The sequence below is a fragment of the Hylobates moloch genome, unplaced genomic scaffold (assembly GCF_009828535.3).
Source record: "Hylobates moloch isolate HMO894 unplaced genomic scaffold, HMol_V3 SCAFFOLD_10, whole genome shotgun sequence".
In the NCBI taxonomy this organism is placed as follows: Eukaryota; Metazoa; Chordata; class Mammalia; order Primates; family Hylobatidae; genus Hylobates; species Hylobates moloch.
Window position 1 is genome coordinate 68,832,628 of NW_026652285.1, and position 16,123 is coordinate 68,848,750.

The 16,123-nt window shown below is 42.5% G+C and overlaps 1 protein-coding gene across 1 annotated transcript in view; it reads right to left on the minus strand.

Moving 5' to 3' along the window:
• The window catches only part of ZNF367 (zinc finger protein 367), a 30,320-nt gene that overhangs the window by 3,660 nt on the left and 10,537 nt on the right, over positions 1-16,123 (minus strand). The window contains exons 2-4 of the mRNA XM_032164606.2: positions 8,544-8,694; positions 5,207-5,326; positions 2,793-2,931 (exon numbers count right to left, since the gene is read on the minus strand). Coding sequence (XP_032020497.1) covers positions 2,793-2,931; positions 5,207-5,326; positions 8,544-8,694 — 410 coding nt within the window. The remainder of the gene's footprint in view (positions 1-2,792; positions 2,932-5,206; positions 5,327-8,543; positions 8,695-16,123) is intronic.

The following is a 16,123-nucleotide window of genomic DNA, read 5'->3' on the forward strand; positions in this document are numbered from 1 at the left end:
TGTCACAGTATATACATGTCAAAAATGTATCAAATTGTATACTTTAAAATGTATCAAATTGTACACTTTAAATGTATCATAATTTCTTATATGTTACTTATATACCAACAAAGCTGTTTTTATTTTTTTTTTTTTTTTATTTTTTGAGACAGAGTCTCACTTTGTCACCCAGGCTGGAGGGCAGTGGCACAATCTTGGCTCACTGCAACCTCCATCTCCTGGGTTCAAACTATTCTCATGCCTCAGCCTCCTGAGTAGCTGGAATTATAGGCGCCCACCACCATGCCTGGCTAATTTTTTTTTTTCTTTTTTTTTTTTTTGGAGACAGAGTTTCATTCTTTTTGCCCAGGCTAGAGTGCAATGATGGGGTTTTACCATGTTGGCCAGGCTGGTCTCGATCTCCTGACCTCAGGTGATCCGCCCGCCTGGGCCTCCCAAAGTGCTGGGATTACAGGCGTGAGCCACCATGCCAGGCCTGTATTTTTAGTAGAGATGGGGTCCTGCCATTTAGCCAGGCTGATCTTGAACTCCTGACCTCAGGTGATCCACCCACCTCGGCCAAAGTGCTGGGATTACAGGCGTGAGCCACTGCACCTGGCCCCAACAAAGCTGTTTTTAAAATTACATAAAAAAAAAAAAAAAAATACAACTACCAAATTTCAGGAAATCCAGACTACTCAAAGTGGAAAAGTTTTGGCAATGCCCACAGAGGTCTAAAAAAAAAAGTGCAAATTGTTCAGTATGACTTGAAGAATGACTAGAAAAGGAGAATGGCAAAAGATAAGTTCAGCAAGTCAGCAGGAACCAGGTAATGAAGGACTTTGAATTCCATAATAAAGGGTTTAGGCTTTAGACTGAGGATCATACTGACATTTTAGAAAGATCCCTCTGGCAGTAGCATGGAAAATGGATTGAGAGCATTCAAGTGGCTGAATTTGAGTTAGTAAGGAGGTAGATGTCATAACTTGGTCACTGAGTAGACAGGAGAAAGACAAGGAGGTGAGGTGTGGTGGCTCACGCCTGTAATCCCAACACTTTGGGAGGCCAAGGTGCGAGAATCACTTGAGGCCAGGAGTTTGAGACCAGCGTGGGCAATGTGGCAAGACCCCATCTCTACAAAAAAATTAAAAATTAGCTGGGCTTGGTGACACACATCTGTGGTCCCAACTACTCAGGGGGCTGAAGTGGGAGGATCACTTGAGCCCGGGAGGTCAAGGCTCAATGAGCTAATAATCCTGCTATTACAGTCCAGTCTGGACAATGGAGTAAGACCCTGTCTCAGAAAAAAAAAAAAAAAAAGACAAGGATGACCAGTAAGCTTCTGGCTGGGACAAAATTAGAAATAATGGGGCAGTAGGAGCCAACCAGGAGAAAGAGGAGGGGAGGAAGTGATGGAGATATTTAGTTTAGGGTACCCCTAGAATAGCCCATCTAAACAATTTCTATGACAGTGCTAACAAATTTCCCTGGACGTGAATAATCAAATAGTATTTCCAGATTCCATTATCTAATTCTTATGTATTTTTATCCAAACAAAACAGAGTTTATTCCTTCAAATATTTATCAAGGCCCAGAAGCTATGCTAGGTCCTAGGCTTACCGTAATCAACAAGACAAATATCCCTTCCTGGGGAAGCTTTCAGTCTGGCAGGGAAGGTATAAAATAAATAAATAAATGTGTGATGGATGTTTTGAAAAGGAAAATGAAAGCATCTGTTAAGTGGGTCCCAGCCCGTTTGTTGCTGAGCAGGTCAGGGACGCCTTCCTGAGTAAGAGATGAAGGTCAGCAAGAGGCTAAGCCAAGTGGGGAGTGAGTGCTCCAGGCAGAGGAAGCAGGGTGCACACAGGCCCTCACACAAAGGCACCTGTGTTGAGAAACCCACAGCCCAGCATGGCAGGGGACAGTTGCCCTATCAGAGGGAGGCAGGGCTATGGCAGCACAGCTAGGAATCCTGGACTTTACCCTAAGCAGCCAGTGAAGCCTGGGTGAGGCCTGAGCAGCTGCTGCTGGCTTGTGTACAGCAGACAGGTCCTTCAACCGAAATATCCTTAGAGAAATTCTTTTATACTGGCCCTCTTGTTGCCATTGGAAAAAATTAAATTGGTGTTTTTGGAACCTCACCTAAGAAGAACCACTAACATCTATCCCTGGTGTTTTTTTGTTTGTTTTTTTGTTTTGTTTTGTTTTGAGACAGGGTCTCACTCTGTCACCCAGGCTGGAATACAAGAGTGCAGTGGGGCCATCTCGGCTCACTGCAACCTCCGCCTCCCAGGCTCAAGTGATTCTCCTGCCTCAGTCTCCCGAGTATGGGATTATAGGCATGTGCCACTACTGCCCAGGTAATTTTTGTATTTTTATTAAAGATGGGGTTTCACTAAGTTGACCAGACTGTTCTCAAACTCCTGACCTCAGGTGATCCACCTGCCTCGGCTGTCTATCCCTGTTTTAATTGGCACATAGCTAAGGCTAACATAAAGAAAATGAAGAAGGTTGCATTCATGACAAATGAAATACAATACATATAAAACATTTTTTCAAAATGGGAAAACTCTTCCTTTGAAAATAAACTGTGGTCTGGGCACTCTAATTATATTGTAATTTTCTATCATACACAGATCCTAAGATCCTAATACCACTCAATAATTTTATAGAAAATCAGGGGTCATTTCTAATTATGTTATAAAATGTGTATAAATGCAGCTTATTTAAAATGAGAGGCGTATCCAAGTCCCTAACATAGCCCAAGCCCGCGCTGTGCATCTTCACGGTGGACTAAAAGCAGCATTCCTGACCTCGCCAGCCACTCGGCCGCAGCCTTGTTGTCGGCAGCCTGATGTTTGCTGAGTGTGTCCGTGGGCTCCTCTCTCTTCAGCCTGGCATAGGGGTGCTTCGGACAGTGGCGGTTTGCATGGGTGAATCTGCTCAGGCAGCCTTCAAAACACAAGGTTAACACCTGTCAGGATCTGGACATCCAGCACACAGAAATGTGGAAAACATTCAGTTTCACTGGTATCCAGTAAACTAAATTAATACGGTGAAATTTAGCATCTATAATTTGGAGGAGAAAACAATCAAACCAGCACAGTCTCATCAGTGCTAGAGCGGAGACAGGAAGACAGTCACATTTTGTTCGTGGCCATGTGTGTCCAACACCATTGGAAAGTGATTTATTTGCGTGAGTTCAAAATGTTCAAAATGGCAGGGCGTGGTGGCTCACGCCTGTAATCCCAGCACTTTGGGAGGCCGAGGCGGGCCAATCACTTGAGATCAGGAGTTAGAGACCAACCTGGCCAACATGGCAAAATGCCATCTCTACTAAAAATACAAAAATTAGCTGGGCATGGTGGCCCCTACCTGTAATCCCAGCTACTCAAGAGGCTGAGACAGGAGAATAGCTTGAACCCGGGAGGCAGAGGTTGCAGTGAGCCAAGATCACGCCATTGCACTCCAGCCTAGTGACAGAGCCAGACTCCATCGCAGGGGTGGGGTGGAGTTCAAAACCTCAGACCCGGGAATTCCATTTGTGGAATCTAACATAAGGAAGCATCCCAAAAGAAGAACAAAGCTACAAGTGTGAAAACATTCCCCTCAGCTTCGTTGGTAACAAGAACATTTAAAAAACAAATTAAATATTCAGACCAGGCACAGTGGCTCATGCCTGTAATCCCAACACTTTGGGAGGCCGAGGCGGGTGGATCACCTGAGGTCAGCAGTTCAAAACCAGCCTGGCCAACATGGTCCCCCATCTCTACTAAAAACACAAAAATTAGCCGGACATGGTGGCACAAGCCTGTAATTCCAGCTACTCCGGATGCTGAGGCAGGAGAATTGCTTGAACTCAGGAGGTGGAGGTTGCAGTGAGCCGAGATCGTGCCACTGTACTCTGGCCTGGGTGAAAAGTGAGACTCTGTTTCAAAACAATAAAAAATAAATAAATAAATGTTGGGCACAGTGGCTCACGCCTGTAATCCCAGCGCTTTGGGAGGCCAAGGTGGGCGGATCACCCAAGGTTGGGAGTTTAAGACCAGCCTGACCAACGTAGAGAAACCCCGTCTCTACTAAAAATACAAAATTAACTGGGTATGGTGGCGTATGCCTGTAATCCCAGCTACTCGGGAGGCTGAGGGAGGAGAATCGCTTGAACCCGGGAGGCAGAGGTTGTGGTGAGCTGAGATGGCGCCATTGCACTCCAGCCTGGGCAACAAAAGCAAAACTCCGTCTCAAAAAATAAATAATCAAATATTCATTATTCAACATAGAGGAAACCATTGTGTATAGGCTTAAGCAAACTTGCTAGGTGAAAAGTTTGCAGACCTTTGCAACATTTGTAATAATCAAGAAAATTACAGAGCAACAGGACAGACTGCACTGAACTTCAAATATACTGTAACTGCATAAAAATGTGCATCTTTAGAAACTGATAAAAGATTAAGAAAACCACTTAGGATAATATGCTTACTTCACTTTTATAATTACAAAGTTTAAAATGTTGCTCCAAAGGCTGTATTACTTTTACAGATTTTTCTACTGCCTACAACTGGATATAGTATGTTTAATTGTCCTCCAAGGTTTCATCAAAAAGGATTACTTTATTTAAAAATCAATCATTTCTTAAGCCAGGCACAGAAAGACAATCATCACTTGTTCTCACTTATTTGTGGGATCTAAATATCAAAACAATTGAACTCATGGAGATAGAGAGTAGAACAATGGTTACCAGAGGCTGGGAAGGGGAGCTGGGGGATGAGGGGCAGGTAAGGATGGTTAATAGGTACCAAAAATAGAAAGAATGAATAAGACCTAGTATTTTATAGCACAAGGTGACTATAGTCAGTAATAATTCAACTGTACATTCTAAAATAAGAGTGTAACAGGATTATTTGTAACACAAAGGACCCATGCTTGAGGGGATGGATAGCCCATTTACCATGTGATCATTATGCATTGCATGTCTGTATCAAGTATCTCATGTACCCCATAAATACGTATACCTACTATGTACCCACAAAAATCAAAACCAACAAATTTTTTAAATCAATCATTTCTGAGAAATTCAGCATGTATCAGTTATCAAAAAAGAAAGCTTATAAAGTTTTATAAAATTTATATTAAAAAATCTTTCCCCTCAAAAAAATTCAAGGAAAAGATATTTTAACTGTTAAGTCGCAACTAGTTATTCCATAAACGTTAACTTCTAACACCATACCATTTTCTGAACAAACAAAAGGTTTCTCCCCGGTGTGAAGACGCTGATGTGTTTTGAGCTGTCCACTTTGAACAAAGGCTTTTCCACAGTCTGGATAGTCACACAGATAGGGCCTCTCACCTAAGTAGACAGATGTTAGATATTATATCTGAGATAATAAGGCCAGAAGAGGAGGGGGATGGGGAGACAATCAGGCTTTATATAGGTCATGACTCCCAATAACAATAAAACATGTCAGGGCCCCTACTGAGCTGCAGGTGGAAATGCTAATGGCAGCACTTGGGTGGCATCAATGACTATCTGCTGGGGAACACAATCTATTCTTAGGCCTTGAGGTTATCATCTTGAGCTTATCCCATACTTTTTCTCCCTCATACTCCAAATCACCAGATCTTGCTGGCTCTTCACTATGTCTTCCACCCACTCCTGCCTTCTCACTCAGCTTCCCCTGGTCAGACAGGCAGCCCTCCCACTAGGATGAACCCTCCGACAGCCTCCTGGCCAGCCTCTCGTTTCTCACCCTGCACAGCACTCCCAGAGTAGCTGGCACAGAAGTCTGCTTTTGTCGTACCAACTAGCCCCTGAACCACCCCCAAATCCTATTACACACCTTGAACAACTAAAAATTATCTGCTGACTTAAATGGTCCTCTAAGATCGGCACTCTAGGCAATCTCACCAACCTCATTAGCTTCTGGGGTTAAGGGGCAGAGTTTATCCTTACTTCCCTCCTGGAGAATCATTCCAGCCAGGAAGCAGTTCTTCATCTTGTTCTAATCCTTGAAAATACTACTTTCTCTGCCCATTCAAATCTTCCCAATCCTGTAGGCTCTCAGTGAGGTTCTTCCTATCTCCCCAGATAACTGAATTCTTCCTATCTACCTCCAAATAATTGAACTTTGTATACCTTCATTAACTTGGGGTCCTATGTTGTTTATGTGTCATGGTAGTCTCCTGCAAAGATTCCTAGTACCTTACACTTCACTTAAATTCCTATAGAAAACACAGTGCCAGGCTCAAGTGCTAAAAAATTTGTTCAATGATAATTAAACATTATTTATTGAAAAAAATTATTTAATCAACAATTGTACATTAGTTTGCATTTTCCAGTATAACTCAAAGAACAGTAACAAGTCCTCCCTAAATTTCTCATTATTTAGAGACATAATAAATGGTTGTGATAGTTGAATACAAGTTAAAATAAAACACAGATATAGGGGGATCGTTTAAAATGGTAAGGGAAAAGCTTTTTACAAAATATGCTAATAGGGCTCAACTATCCCTTAAGGATCCTCCTTTCAGTTCCTTGATGTACAGACCTCTAGGCTGATGCCTGGGATATCAGGTGACACAGTGAGGCAGTGGTGATCAGGACGGCACTCAGCCCTTTCTTCATTCTGCCACATAGTCTTGAATCTTACCCACACTGGCAACTCTATGGCCTACAAACCAGTTATCCAGGGGATATTTTAGAATATTTAAATTGAAAAAAATATATAAAAATTCTCAAAATTAGAATGTTTCATTAAGTAATCATTTTACTAATGGTATCTAAAGTCAAAACTTCTAGACACCTTAGTTTATAATGATTTAAAATTCAAACATTACCCCTTTCCAGGGATTTAACTTAGAAAAAACCTCTATTCTATCATATCATTTAAATATATATTTTCAAAAACCACAAGTTAAAAAAAAGTGAGAAGCAGGTGAGCACCATAAACATGGTGGAAAAAAATAGGGGACTGAGGGTTACAAGCTCAAGCTCTAAACCAGTACTGCTCAATGAAAGATAATATGAACCACTTCTAGGAGGCACATTAGAAAAAGTAAAGAGAAAGAGGTAAAATAAATTTTTATTTTTTATTTTTTTGAGATTGAGTTTCGCGCTTGTTGCCAGGCTGGAGTGCAATGTCACGTCTCGGCTCACTGCAACCTCCACCTCCCGGGTTCAAGCAATTCTCTTGTCTCAGGTTCCCGAGTAACTGGGATTACATGCATGTGCCACCACGCCTGGCTAATTTGTATTTTCAGTAGAGATGGGGTTTCTCCATGTTGGCCAGGCTGGTCTTGAACTCCTGACCTCAGGTGACCCACCCACCTCGGCCTCTCAAAGTGCTGGGATTACAAGCGTGAGCCAACGCACCCAGCCGTGAAATTAATTTTAATAATGTATTTTATTTAATCCAATTTATCTAAAAGTGTCATTTCAATATATAATCAACAGTAAAAATTGCTTACTTTTTTTCATATTAAGTATGTTTCATATTACTGCCCATCTCAATTTAGACTACCCACATTTCAAGTGCTCAGGAGTCACACTGGCTACTGTATGGGGCGGTGTAGCTCTAGCTTTAAAGGTATGAGAGACTGATTGTAAGCCAGCAGTAGTTGGATTTTTGGCACCTCAGTTTCCTCACCTGTAAGCTATTAGATGAACTATAAGGTTCCTTCCTTTGGGGCCAACTTTATAGCAAGAACAAGGGCCCTCTATACTTTTTTTTTTTTTTTTTGGCTCTCTAAATGATATTTAAAATGCAAATATAATTTCCATAGCAAATAAAGATGTACCATAATCTTGGGATGGCTGCCTACCATAGTTCACCACAGATTTAATGCTTAGGTCAAATGTCCTGATAGCACAGTGAGGACTCTAAACATTCTATTAAAAACTTGACAATTAATGTTTTTGGCCTACAGATGAATTTTAACAATTACATAGATAAAAGTATATCAAGTACAATTCAGGCAGGTAGGGGGTAAAACTAAATTTGCCAATAACATGACTATGCCATCTAGGTTAATTACCATGATAACTTTAGAAATCACATGTAACCAGTATTCATAAAACCACCACTCTCCACCAAAAAACTGACTATACTGCCTTTTTTAAAAACTTCACAACTAATAGTGGTAATAACAAAATATAAGGCAATTAAAAAGTTAATTTATTACTCAATATCAAATCAGCTTTCAGTTGTTACTTCTGGCCAGGCACGGTGGCTCATGCCTATAATCCCAGCACTTTGGGAGGCCGAGGCAGGCGGATCACAAGGTCAGGAGTTCGAGACCAGCCTGACCAACATGGTGAAACCCCGTCTCTACTGAAAATACAAAAATTAGCTGGGCATGGTGGCACATACCTGTAATCCCAGCTACTCAGGAGGCTGAGGCAGGAGAATTGCTTGAACCCAGGAGGCAGAGCTTGCAGTAAGCCAAGATTGCACCACTGCACTCCAGCCTGGGCAACAGAGCAAGACTCTGTCTCAAAAAAAAAAAAAAAAAAAAAAAAAAAAAAAAGTGTTACTTCTGGCAGTCTCTATAAAATTTGTTCAACTTACCTGTATGAGTCCTTTTGTGAGCCTGGAGCGATTTCTCCCGTGGAAACACCCTATTACAGATGTTACAACGGATTCTGCTGGATGAATGCTCTCCTTCATTTATTAAATCGCGGACAGTATCTGCTCTGGGCCTACCACGTCGGATTCCATCCTGCTGATAATTTTTATAAACATTAATCTAATTTATTTAACTTTACTCATTAAAGCAACATAATATAACTTTTAAAAATCTTTCTTGGGAGCTGGGCGCAGCGGCACACACTTATAGTCCCAGCTATTTAGGAGGCTGAGGTAGGAGGATTGCTTGAGGCCAGGAGTTCGAAGCAACATTTTTGTTTTGTCTCTAAAAACAAAGCAAAAGTCTTTCTTAAGGAACATCAGTAAAAATGGTGAGGCAGGTAACTCCAATGGCCTATCCCTCCACAGATGACTGAAAAATCAAGCAAAAACTGTCAGATCAGCTTTGTCATAACTCCAGAAAATACATTTATAGCAACTCAGCAAACTGAATCAATAAAAAAGCAACTTGAAACAGTAGAAAAGCTTTGCAGCATGTTGACTTGCCCTCTCTCTTTCCCTTCCCCAGTGGCAGTGTTGAAGACAGCAGCCTGCATTCTCAGTCTGGGAAACTACTCCTTTAGTCCCTGCTTCCAGAGGGAGAAATTCTGAAAGAATTGCGTTTGCCTGTTTTGAGCCTGCGGGTTACCTGAAGGACTGACACAAGGCGTTGGTCTTTGCTTTCCCTAACTTGGAACAGGGCAGAGAGGTGTCTCTTCAGAGGGTATTGCTCAAAAACCTTGTAAGGCAAATAATCTGCAGCCACCTGGGGCAAAAGATTTCAGTTGAGGCAAACAGACAAACCAACAGCCTGAGAGGAAAAGCTGGGAGAAAGTTTCTTTTGGAAATTAGGGCATTCAACAATGTCTACTTACACTACAGTTAGGAATTTAGAAAGTCATGCATATATGCCCAGGGCAGGAAGCATGCTCAGAAAAGATCTGAAAAGACCCTTTAGCTGAACTTTAGGCTCAGCACAAGCAGGAAATGAGGCTAGAGTAGAGTTGTAAACAGCAGGGCTAAGCAATGACAGTGTCCCATTCTGCAAAGACTGGGAGAAGGTGGTTGTCCTCCTTTCTTTCTACTCTTTTTTAGGGGATGGTGGAGGCAGGCTCTAGGTATTCAAAAAAGTCTGGCAAAACACTAGTGGTGTCTCAGCCTATAATCCCAGTGACTCAGGTGGGAGGATCACTTGAGCAAAGGAGTTCAAGGCTACAGTGAGTTATGATGCCCCTGCACTGTAGCCTGAGCGACAGAGTGAGACCCCATCTCTAAAAAACAAAAAACAAAGTGCCGGGCGTGGTGGCTTACACCTGTAATCCAAGCACTTTGAGAGGCTGAGGCCGGCGGATCACCTGAGGTCAGGGAGTTCAAGACCAGCCTGGCTAACATGGCAAAACCCCGTCTCTACTAAAAATATAAAAATTAGCCAGACATAGTGGCACACACCTGTAGTCCCAGCTACTCAGGAGGCCGAGGCAGGAGAATTGCTTGAACCCGAGAGGTGGAGGTTGCAGTGAGCTGAGATCACGCCACTGCACCCCAGCCTGGGTGACAGAGCGAGATCTATCTCAAAAAAACAAAAAACAAAGAAACAAAAAAAGCATCAGCTGAACACAGGCTAAGAAAGAGACTTTAGAGAACAAACACAACAAAGAACACAGAATTTAGAAAGAGTTTAGAACAGTCACTAAACAACTACAACTCACAGCAAACAACAAAAACTCAGAAGGAAGGGTCTGATTTCCGGAGTCACCACATTATAATATTCAAAACATCCAGTTTTCAACAAAATGTTACAAAGCATGTGAAGAAATAAAAACAGTATGGTACATACAGGAGAAATTAACACAAAGAGACTGAGAAGAAGAACAGACATTGGACTTACTAGACAAAGATTTTAAATGAACTGTCTTAAATATGTTCAATGAGCTAATGGAAATGATGGACAAAGAATAACAAGAAGCCTGGGTAACATAGCAAGACCCCCTCTCTAAAAGAAATAACCTCAATAAATTAGCCAGGCATGGTGGCACTTCTCCCAAGCTACTTGGGAGGCTGAGGTGTGCGAATTACTTGACCCTGCAAGGTCAAGGCTGCAGTGAGCCATGATTACACCACTGCTCTCCAGCCTGGGCAATAGAGCCAAGATCCTGTCTCAAAAAAAAAAAAAAGGAAAAGAAAAAGGAAAAAGAATGACAAGAAACCAGGAGAACAATGTCTCAACAAACAGAAAACCAACAAAGAGACAGAAATTATAAAGAATCAAATAGATATTCTGGAGTTGAAAAGTACAATAACTAAAACAAACAAACAAAAAACTTCACTAGAGGATTTCAATGGTAGATTTGAACTGACAGAACAATCAGCCAACTTGAAGATAGGTCAGTTGAATTTATCCAGTCTGAAGAACAGAAAGAAAAAAGAAGGAAGGGAAATCAACAGAGTCTAAGACGCCTATGGAACACCATCAAGCATACCAACATACATATAACTGGAGTCGTAGAGGCAAGAGAGAAAAGGGAAGAATATTTGAAGAAATAATGACGGAAAACTTCCCAAATTTGATAAGACACAAATCTAAACATCCAAGAAGCTCAATACACTTCAAGAAAAATAAAGAGATCCACACCAAGACATGTTGTAATCAAACTGTCAAATGACAAAAAGAATCTTGAAAGCAGCAAGAAAGTAGTGACTTGGATAAGCACCATGGCTCAAGACTGTAATCCCAACACTTTGGGAGGCCAAGGCAGGAGGATCGCTTGAATCCAGGAGTTTGAGACCAGCCTGGGAAACATAAGGAGACCCCATCTCTACAAATAATTTAAAAATTATCCAAGTGTGGTGGTACACGCCTGTGGTCCCAGCTACTCAGGAGGCTGAGGAAGGAGGATCAGCTGAGTCTGGGAGGTCAAGGCTGCAGTGAGCCATGATCGCGCCACTGGACTTCAGCCTGGGGACAAAACAAGACCAGGCCTCAAAAGGAAAAGAAAGTGGTTCATCATGTAAAAGAGGTCCTCGATAAGATTAACAGCTGACTGGGAGGCCGAGGTGGGCAGATCACAATGTCAGGAGCTCGAGACCAGCCTGATCAACATGGCGAAACCTCACCTCTACTAAAACTACAAAAATTAGTCCGGGCACAGTGGCTCAAGCCTGTAATCCCAGCGCTTTGGGAGGCGGAGGTGGGTGGATCACCTGAGGTCAAGCATTCGAGACCAGCCTCAACATGGAGAAACCCTGTCTCTACTAAAAATACAAAATTAGCTGGGCGTGGTGGTGCATGCCTGTAATCCCAGCTACTCGGGAGGCTGAGGCAGGAGAACTGCTTGAACCTGGGAGGCGGAGGTTGCGGTGAGCCGAGATTCGCACCATTGCACTCCAGCCTGGGCAACAAGAGCGAAGATCTGTCTCAAAAAAAAAAAAAAAATTAGCGAGGTGTGGTGGCGCATGCCTGTAATCCCAGCTACTCAGGAGGCTGAGGCAGGAGAATCGCTTGAACCTGGGAGGTGGAGGCTGCAGTGAGCTGAGATTGCGCCTCTCCACTGCAGCCTGGGAGACAGTGTGAGATGCCATCTCAAAAAAAAAAAAAAAAAAATTTAAAATCAGCAAGGTGTATTGGTGTATGCCTATAGTCCCAGCTACTCAGGAGGCTGAGGCAGAAGGATCACTTGAGCCCAGGAGTTCAAGGCTATAGTGAGCTATGATCACACCACTGCACTCCAGCCTGGGCAACAGAGCAAGACCCTATCTCTTAAAAAAAAAAAAAAGGACGGGCACAGTGGCTCACGCTGTAATTCCAGCACTTTGGGAGGCTGAGGTGGGCAGGTCATGAGGTCAAGAGATCAAGACCATCCTGGCCAACATGGTGAAACCCCGACTCTACTAAAAATACAAAAATTAGCTGGGCATGGTGGCACGCACCTATAGTCCCAGCTACTCAGGAGGCTGAGGCAGGAGAATCGCTTGAACCCAGAAGGCAGAGGTTGCAGTGAGCCGAGTTCGCACCACTGCACCCCAGCCTGGCGACAGAGCTAGACTCCATCTCCAAAAAAAAAGAAAGAAAGAAAAGAAGAAAGAACAGTGAAAGGACAGAAAAACTTAATAACATTTAGAAATACATATACACCTAAGAACAGAGCCCCCTGCAAAAGGTGACAGAATTAAAAGGAGAAATAGTTCAAAAGCAGCTGGAGTCTTCGATATCCTACTTCCTTTATTTCTTTTTTTTTTTTTTTTTTTTTTTGAGACAGGGTCTCACTCTTGTTGCCCAGGCTGGAGTGCAGTGGTACAGTCTCAGCTCACTGCAACCTCCACCTCCCAGGTTCAAGCGATTCTCCTGCCTCAGCCTCCTAAGTAGCTGGCATTATAAGTGCCCACCACCACGCCTGGCTAATTTTTTTTTTTTTTGTATTTTTGCTAGAGACGGTTTCATCTTGTTGGCCAGGCTCGTCTTGAACTCCTGGCCTCAAGTGATCCGCCCACCTTGGCCTCCCAGAGTGTTGGGATTACAGGCGTGAGCCCCTGTGCCCAGTTAATACCCTACTTTCAATAATGAATAAGACAACTAGGCAGAAGATCCACAAAGATATTCTCCAACATAGACCATATGTTAGACCACAAAAAAGTCTCAATAAATTTTAAAAGACTGAAAGCATTCCAAGTATCTTCTCCGACCACATGGAATGAAACTTTACAGAAGGAAAACAGGAACAAATATATAGAAATTAAACAACACACTTTTTTTTTTTGAAACGGAGTCTTGTTCTGTTGCCCAGGCCCGAGTGCAGTGGCATGATCTCAGCTCATTGCAACCTCCACTCCCGGGTTCCAGCAATTCTCCTGCCTCAGCCTCCTGAGCAGCTGGGACTACAGGTGCGTGCCACCACACTCAGATAATTTTTGTATTTTTAGTAGAGACAGGGTTTCACCATATTGGCCAGGCTGGTCTTGAACTCCTGACCTCGTGATCCACCCACCTTGGCCTCCCAAAGTCCTGGGATTACAGGCGTGAGCCTCCGTGCCTGGCCCAACACACTCTTAAATAGCCAAAAGGTCAAAGAAGAAATCACAAGGGAAAAAAGAAAATACCTTGACACAAATAATACCAAAAACACAACATACCAAACTTATAGGATATAATTCAGGAATTCGATGACTTAAAATTGATAACATAGCAATGCTATCCAAAGCAATCTTACAGCCGCAATGCAATCTCTATTAAAATTCCAAGGTTTTTTTTTTTTTTTTTTTTTTGCAGAAATGGAAAAGGCTATCCTTAAGTTCACATGGAATTATAGGAGGCTCCAAATAGCCAAACAATCTTGAAAAAGAGAACAAAACAGGAGGACTCATACTTCCCAATTTCAAAACTTACTACTAAGCACTGGCAATTAAGACAGTATGGTAATGGCATAAGGAAAGACATATAGACCAATGAAATAAAATTTAGAGCACAGAAACCAACCTATACATGAAAGGCCAATTGATTTTCAACAAGGGACCCAAGAACTTCAACAGAGAAAGAATAGTCTCTTTAACAAATGGTTCTGGAATAACTGGATTTCCATATACAAAAAGGATAAAGTTAGACCCCTACCTTACACTATATACAAAAACTAACTCAAAATGTACCACAGAGCTAAATATAAGAACTAAAACTATAGAGCTCTTAGCTGGACACAGTAGCCCATGCCTGTAATCCCAGCATTTTGGGAGACCAAGGTGGGTGGATTGTTTCAGCCCAAAAATTCGAGATCAGCCTGGGCAACATGGTGAAATCTCATCTCTACCAAAAATACAAAAAGTTAGCCAAGCAGGGTGGCACGTGCCTGGAGTCCCAGCTACTCAGGAGGCAGAGGTTGCAGTGGGCCAAGATCACGTCACTGCATTCCAGCCTGGGCAACAGAGTGAGACCCTGTCTCAAAAAAACAAAAACAAGGCCGGGCGCAGTGGCTCACGCCTGTAATCCCAGCACTTTGGGAGGCCGAGGCGGGCGGGTAACGAGGTCAGGAGATCGAGACCATCCCGGCTAACACGATGAAACCCCATCTCTACTAAAAATACAAAAACTTGGCCGGGCACGGTGGCTCACGCCTGTAATCCCAGCACTTTGGGAGGCCGAAGCGGGTGGATCACGAGGTCAGGAGATGGAGACCATCCTGGCTAACATGGTGAAACCCCGTCTCTACTAAAAATACAAAAAATTAGCCGGGTGTCGTGGCGGGTGCCTGCAGTCCCAGCTACTCGGGAGGCTGAGGCAGGAGAATGGCATGAACCCGGGAGGCGGAGCTTGCAGTGAGCCGAGATCGCGCCACTGCACTCCAGGCCTGGGCGACAGAGCGAGACTCCATCTCAAAAAAAAAAAAAAAAAAAAAAAAGACTGTAATGCTCTTAAAAGAAAACATAGGGATGAATCTTCATGACTTTGTATTTTTTTAATGGATTCTTAGATATGGCACCAAGAGCTAAGCAACAAAAGAATAAATTGGGCTGAATCAAAATGTAAAACTTTTGTACATCAAAGGACATTATGAAGAAAACGAAAGGCCAACCTACAGAATGGGAGATATTTATTTGCAAACCATACATCTGATAAGGGCCTAGTATCAAGGATATAAAAAGACCTCTTAGAACTCAACAACAACAAAAAACACAAAAAACTCAATTAAAAAATAGGCAAATGACTTGAACAGACATTTCTCCAAAGCAGTTATATGGCCAACAAATGCAGTTATATGGCCAGGAAATACATAAAAAGATGCTCAAAATCAGCCACGCGCAGTGGCTCACGCCTGTAGTCCCAGCACTTGGGGAGGCCAAGGTGGGTGGATCACCTGAGGCCAGGAGTTCAAGACCAGCCTGGCCAACATGGTGAAACCCCGTTTCTACTAAAAATACAAAAATTAGTCGGGCATGATGGCGAGTGCCTGTAATCCCAGCTACTCAGGAAGCTGAGGCAGGAGAATCGCTTGAACCCAGAGGCTGCAGTGAGCCGAGATCGTACCACTGCACTCCAGCCTGCCCAACTGAGTGAAATTGTCTCCAAAAAAAAAAAAACCTCAAAATTATTCATCATTTAGGAAAATGCTAATTGAAACCACAATAACATACTACTTTGCACCAACTAGGTTATACTATACTGGGAGGAAAATAAGTAGGAAATAGTTTTTTATAAAAAATGTAGAGAAATTGGAACCATCATATACTACTGATGAGAATGTAAAATGGCTCAGCCACTGTGGAAAAGTTTGGTAGTTTTGTATCGATATCATATATATACATATACATACACAATAGAATATGTATACATATATAATGAAATTATTCACCCATGAAAATAATATGTGCTACAAAGTGGATGAACCTAAAAAACAGTATGCTAAAAAAAGAAGCCAAACACAAAAGGCAACATATTATGTGATTTCATTTAATGAAATACCCAGAATAGGTAAATCCATAGAGACAGAAAGTAGGTTGTTGGTTTCCAAGGTTTGCATGTAGTAGGGAACAGGGAATCA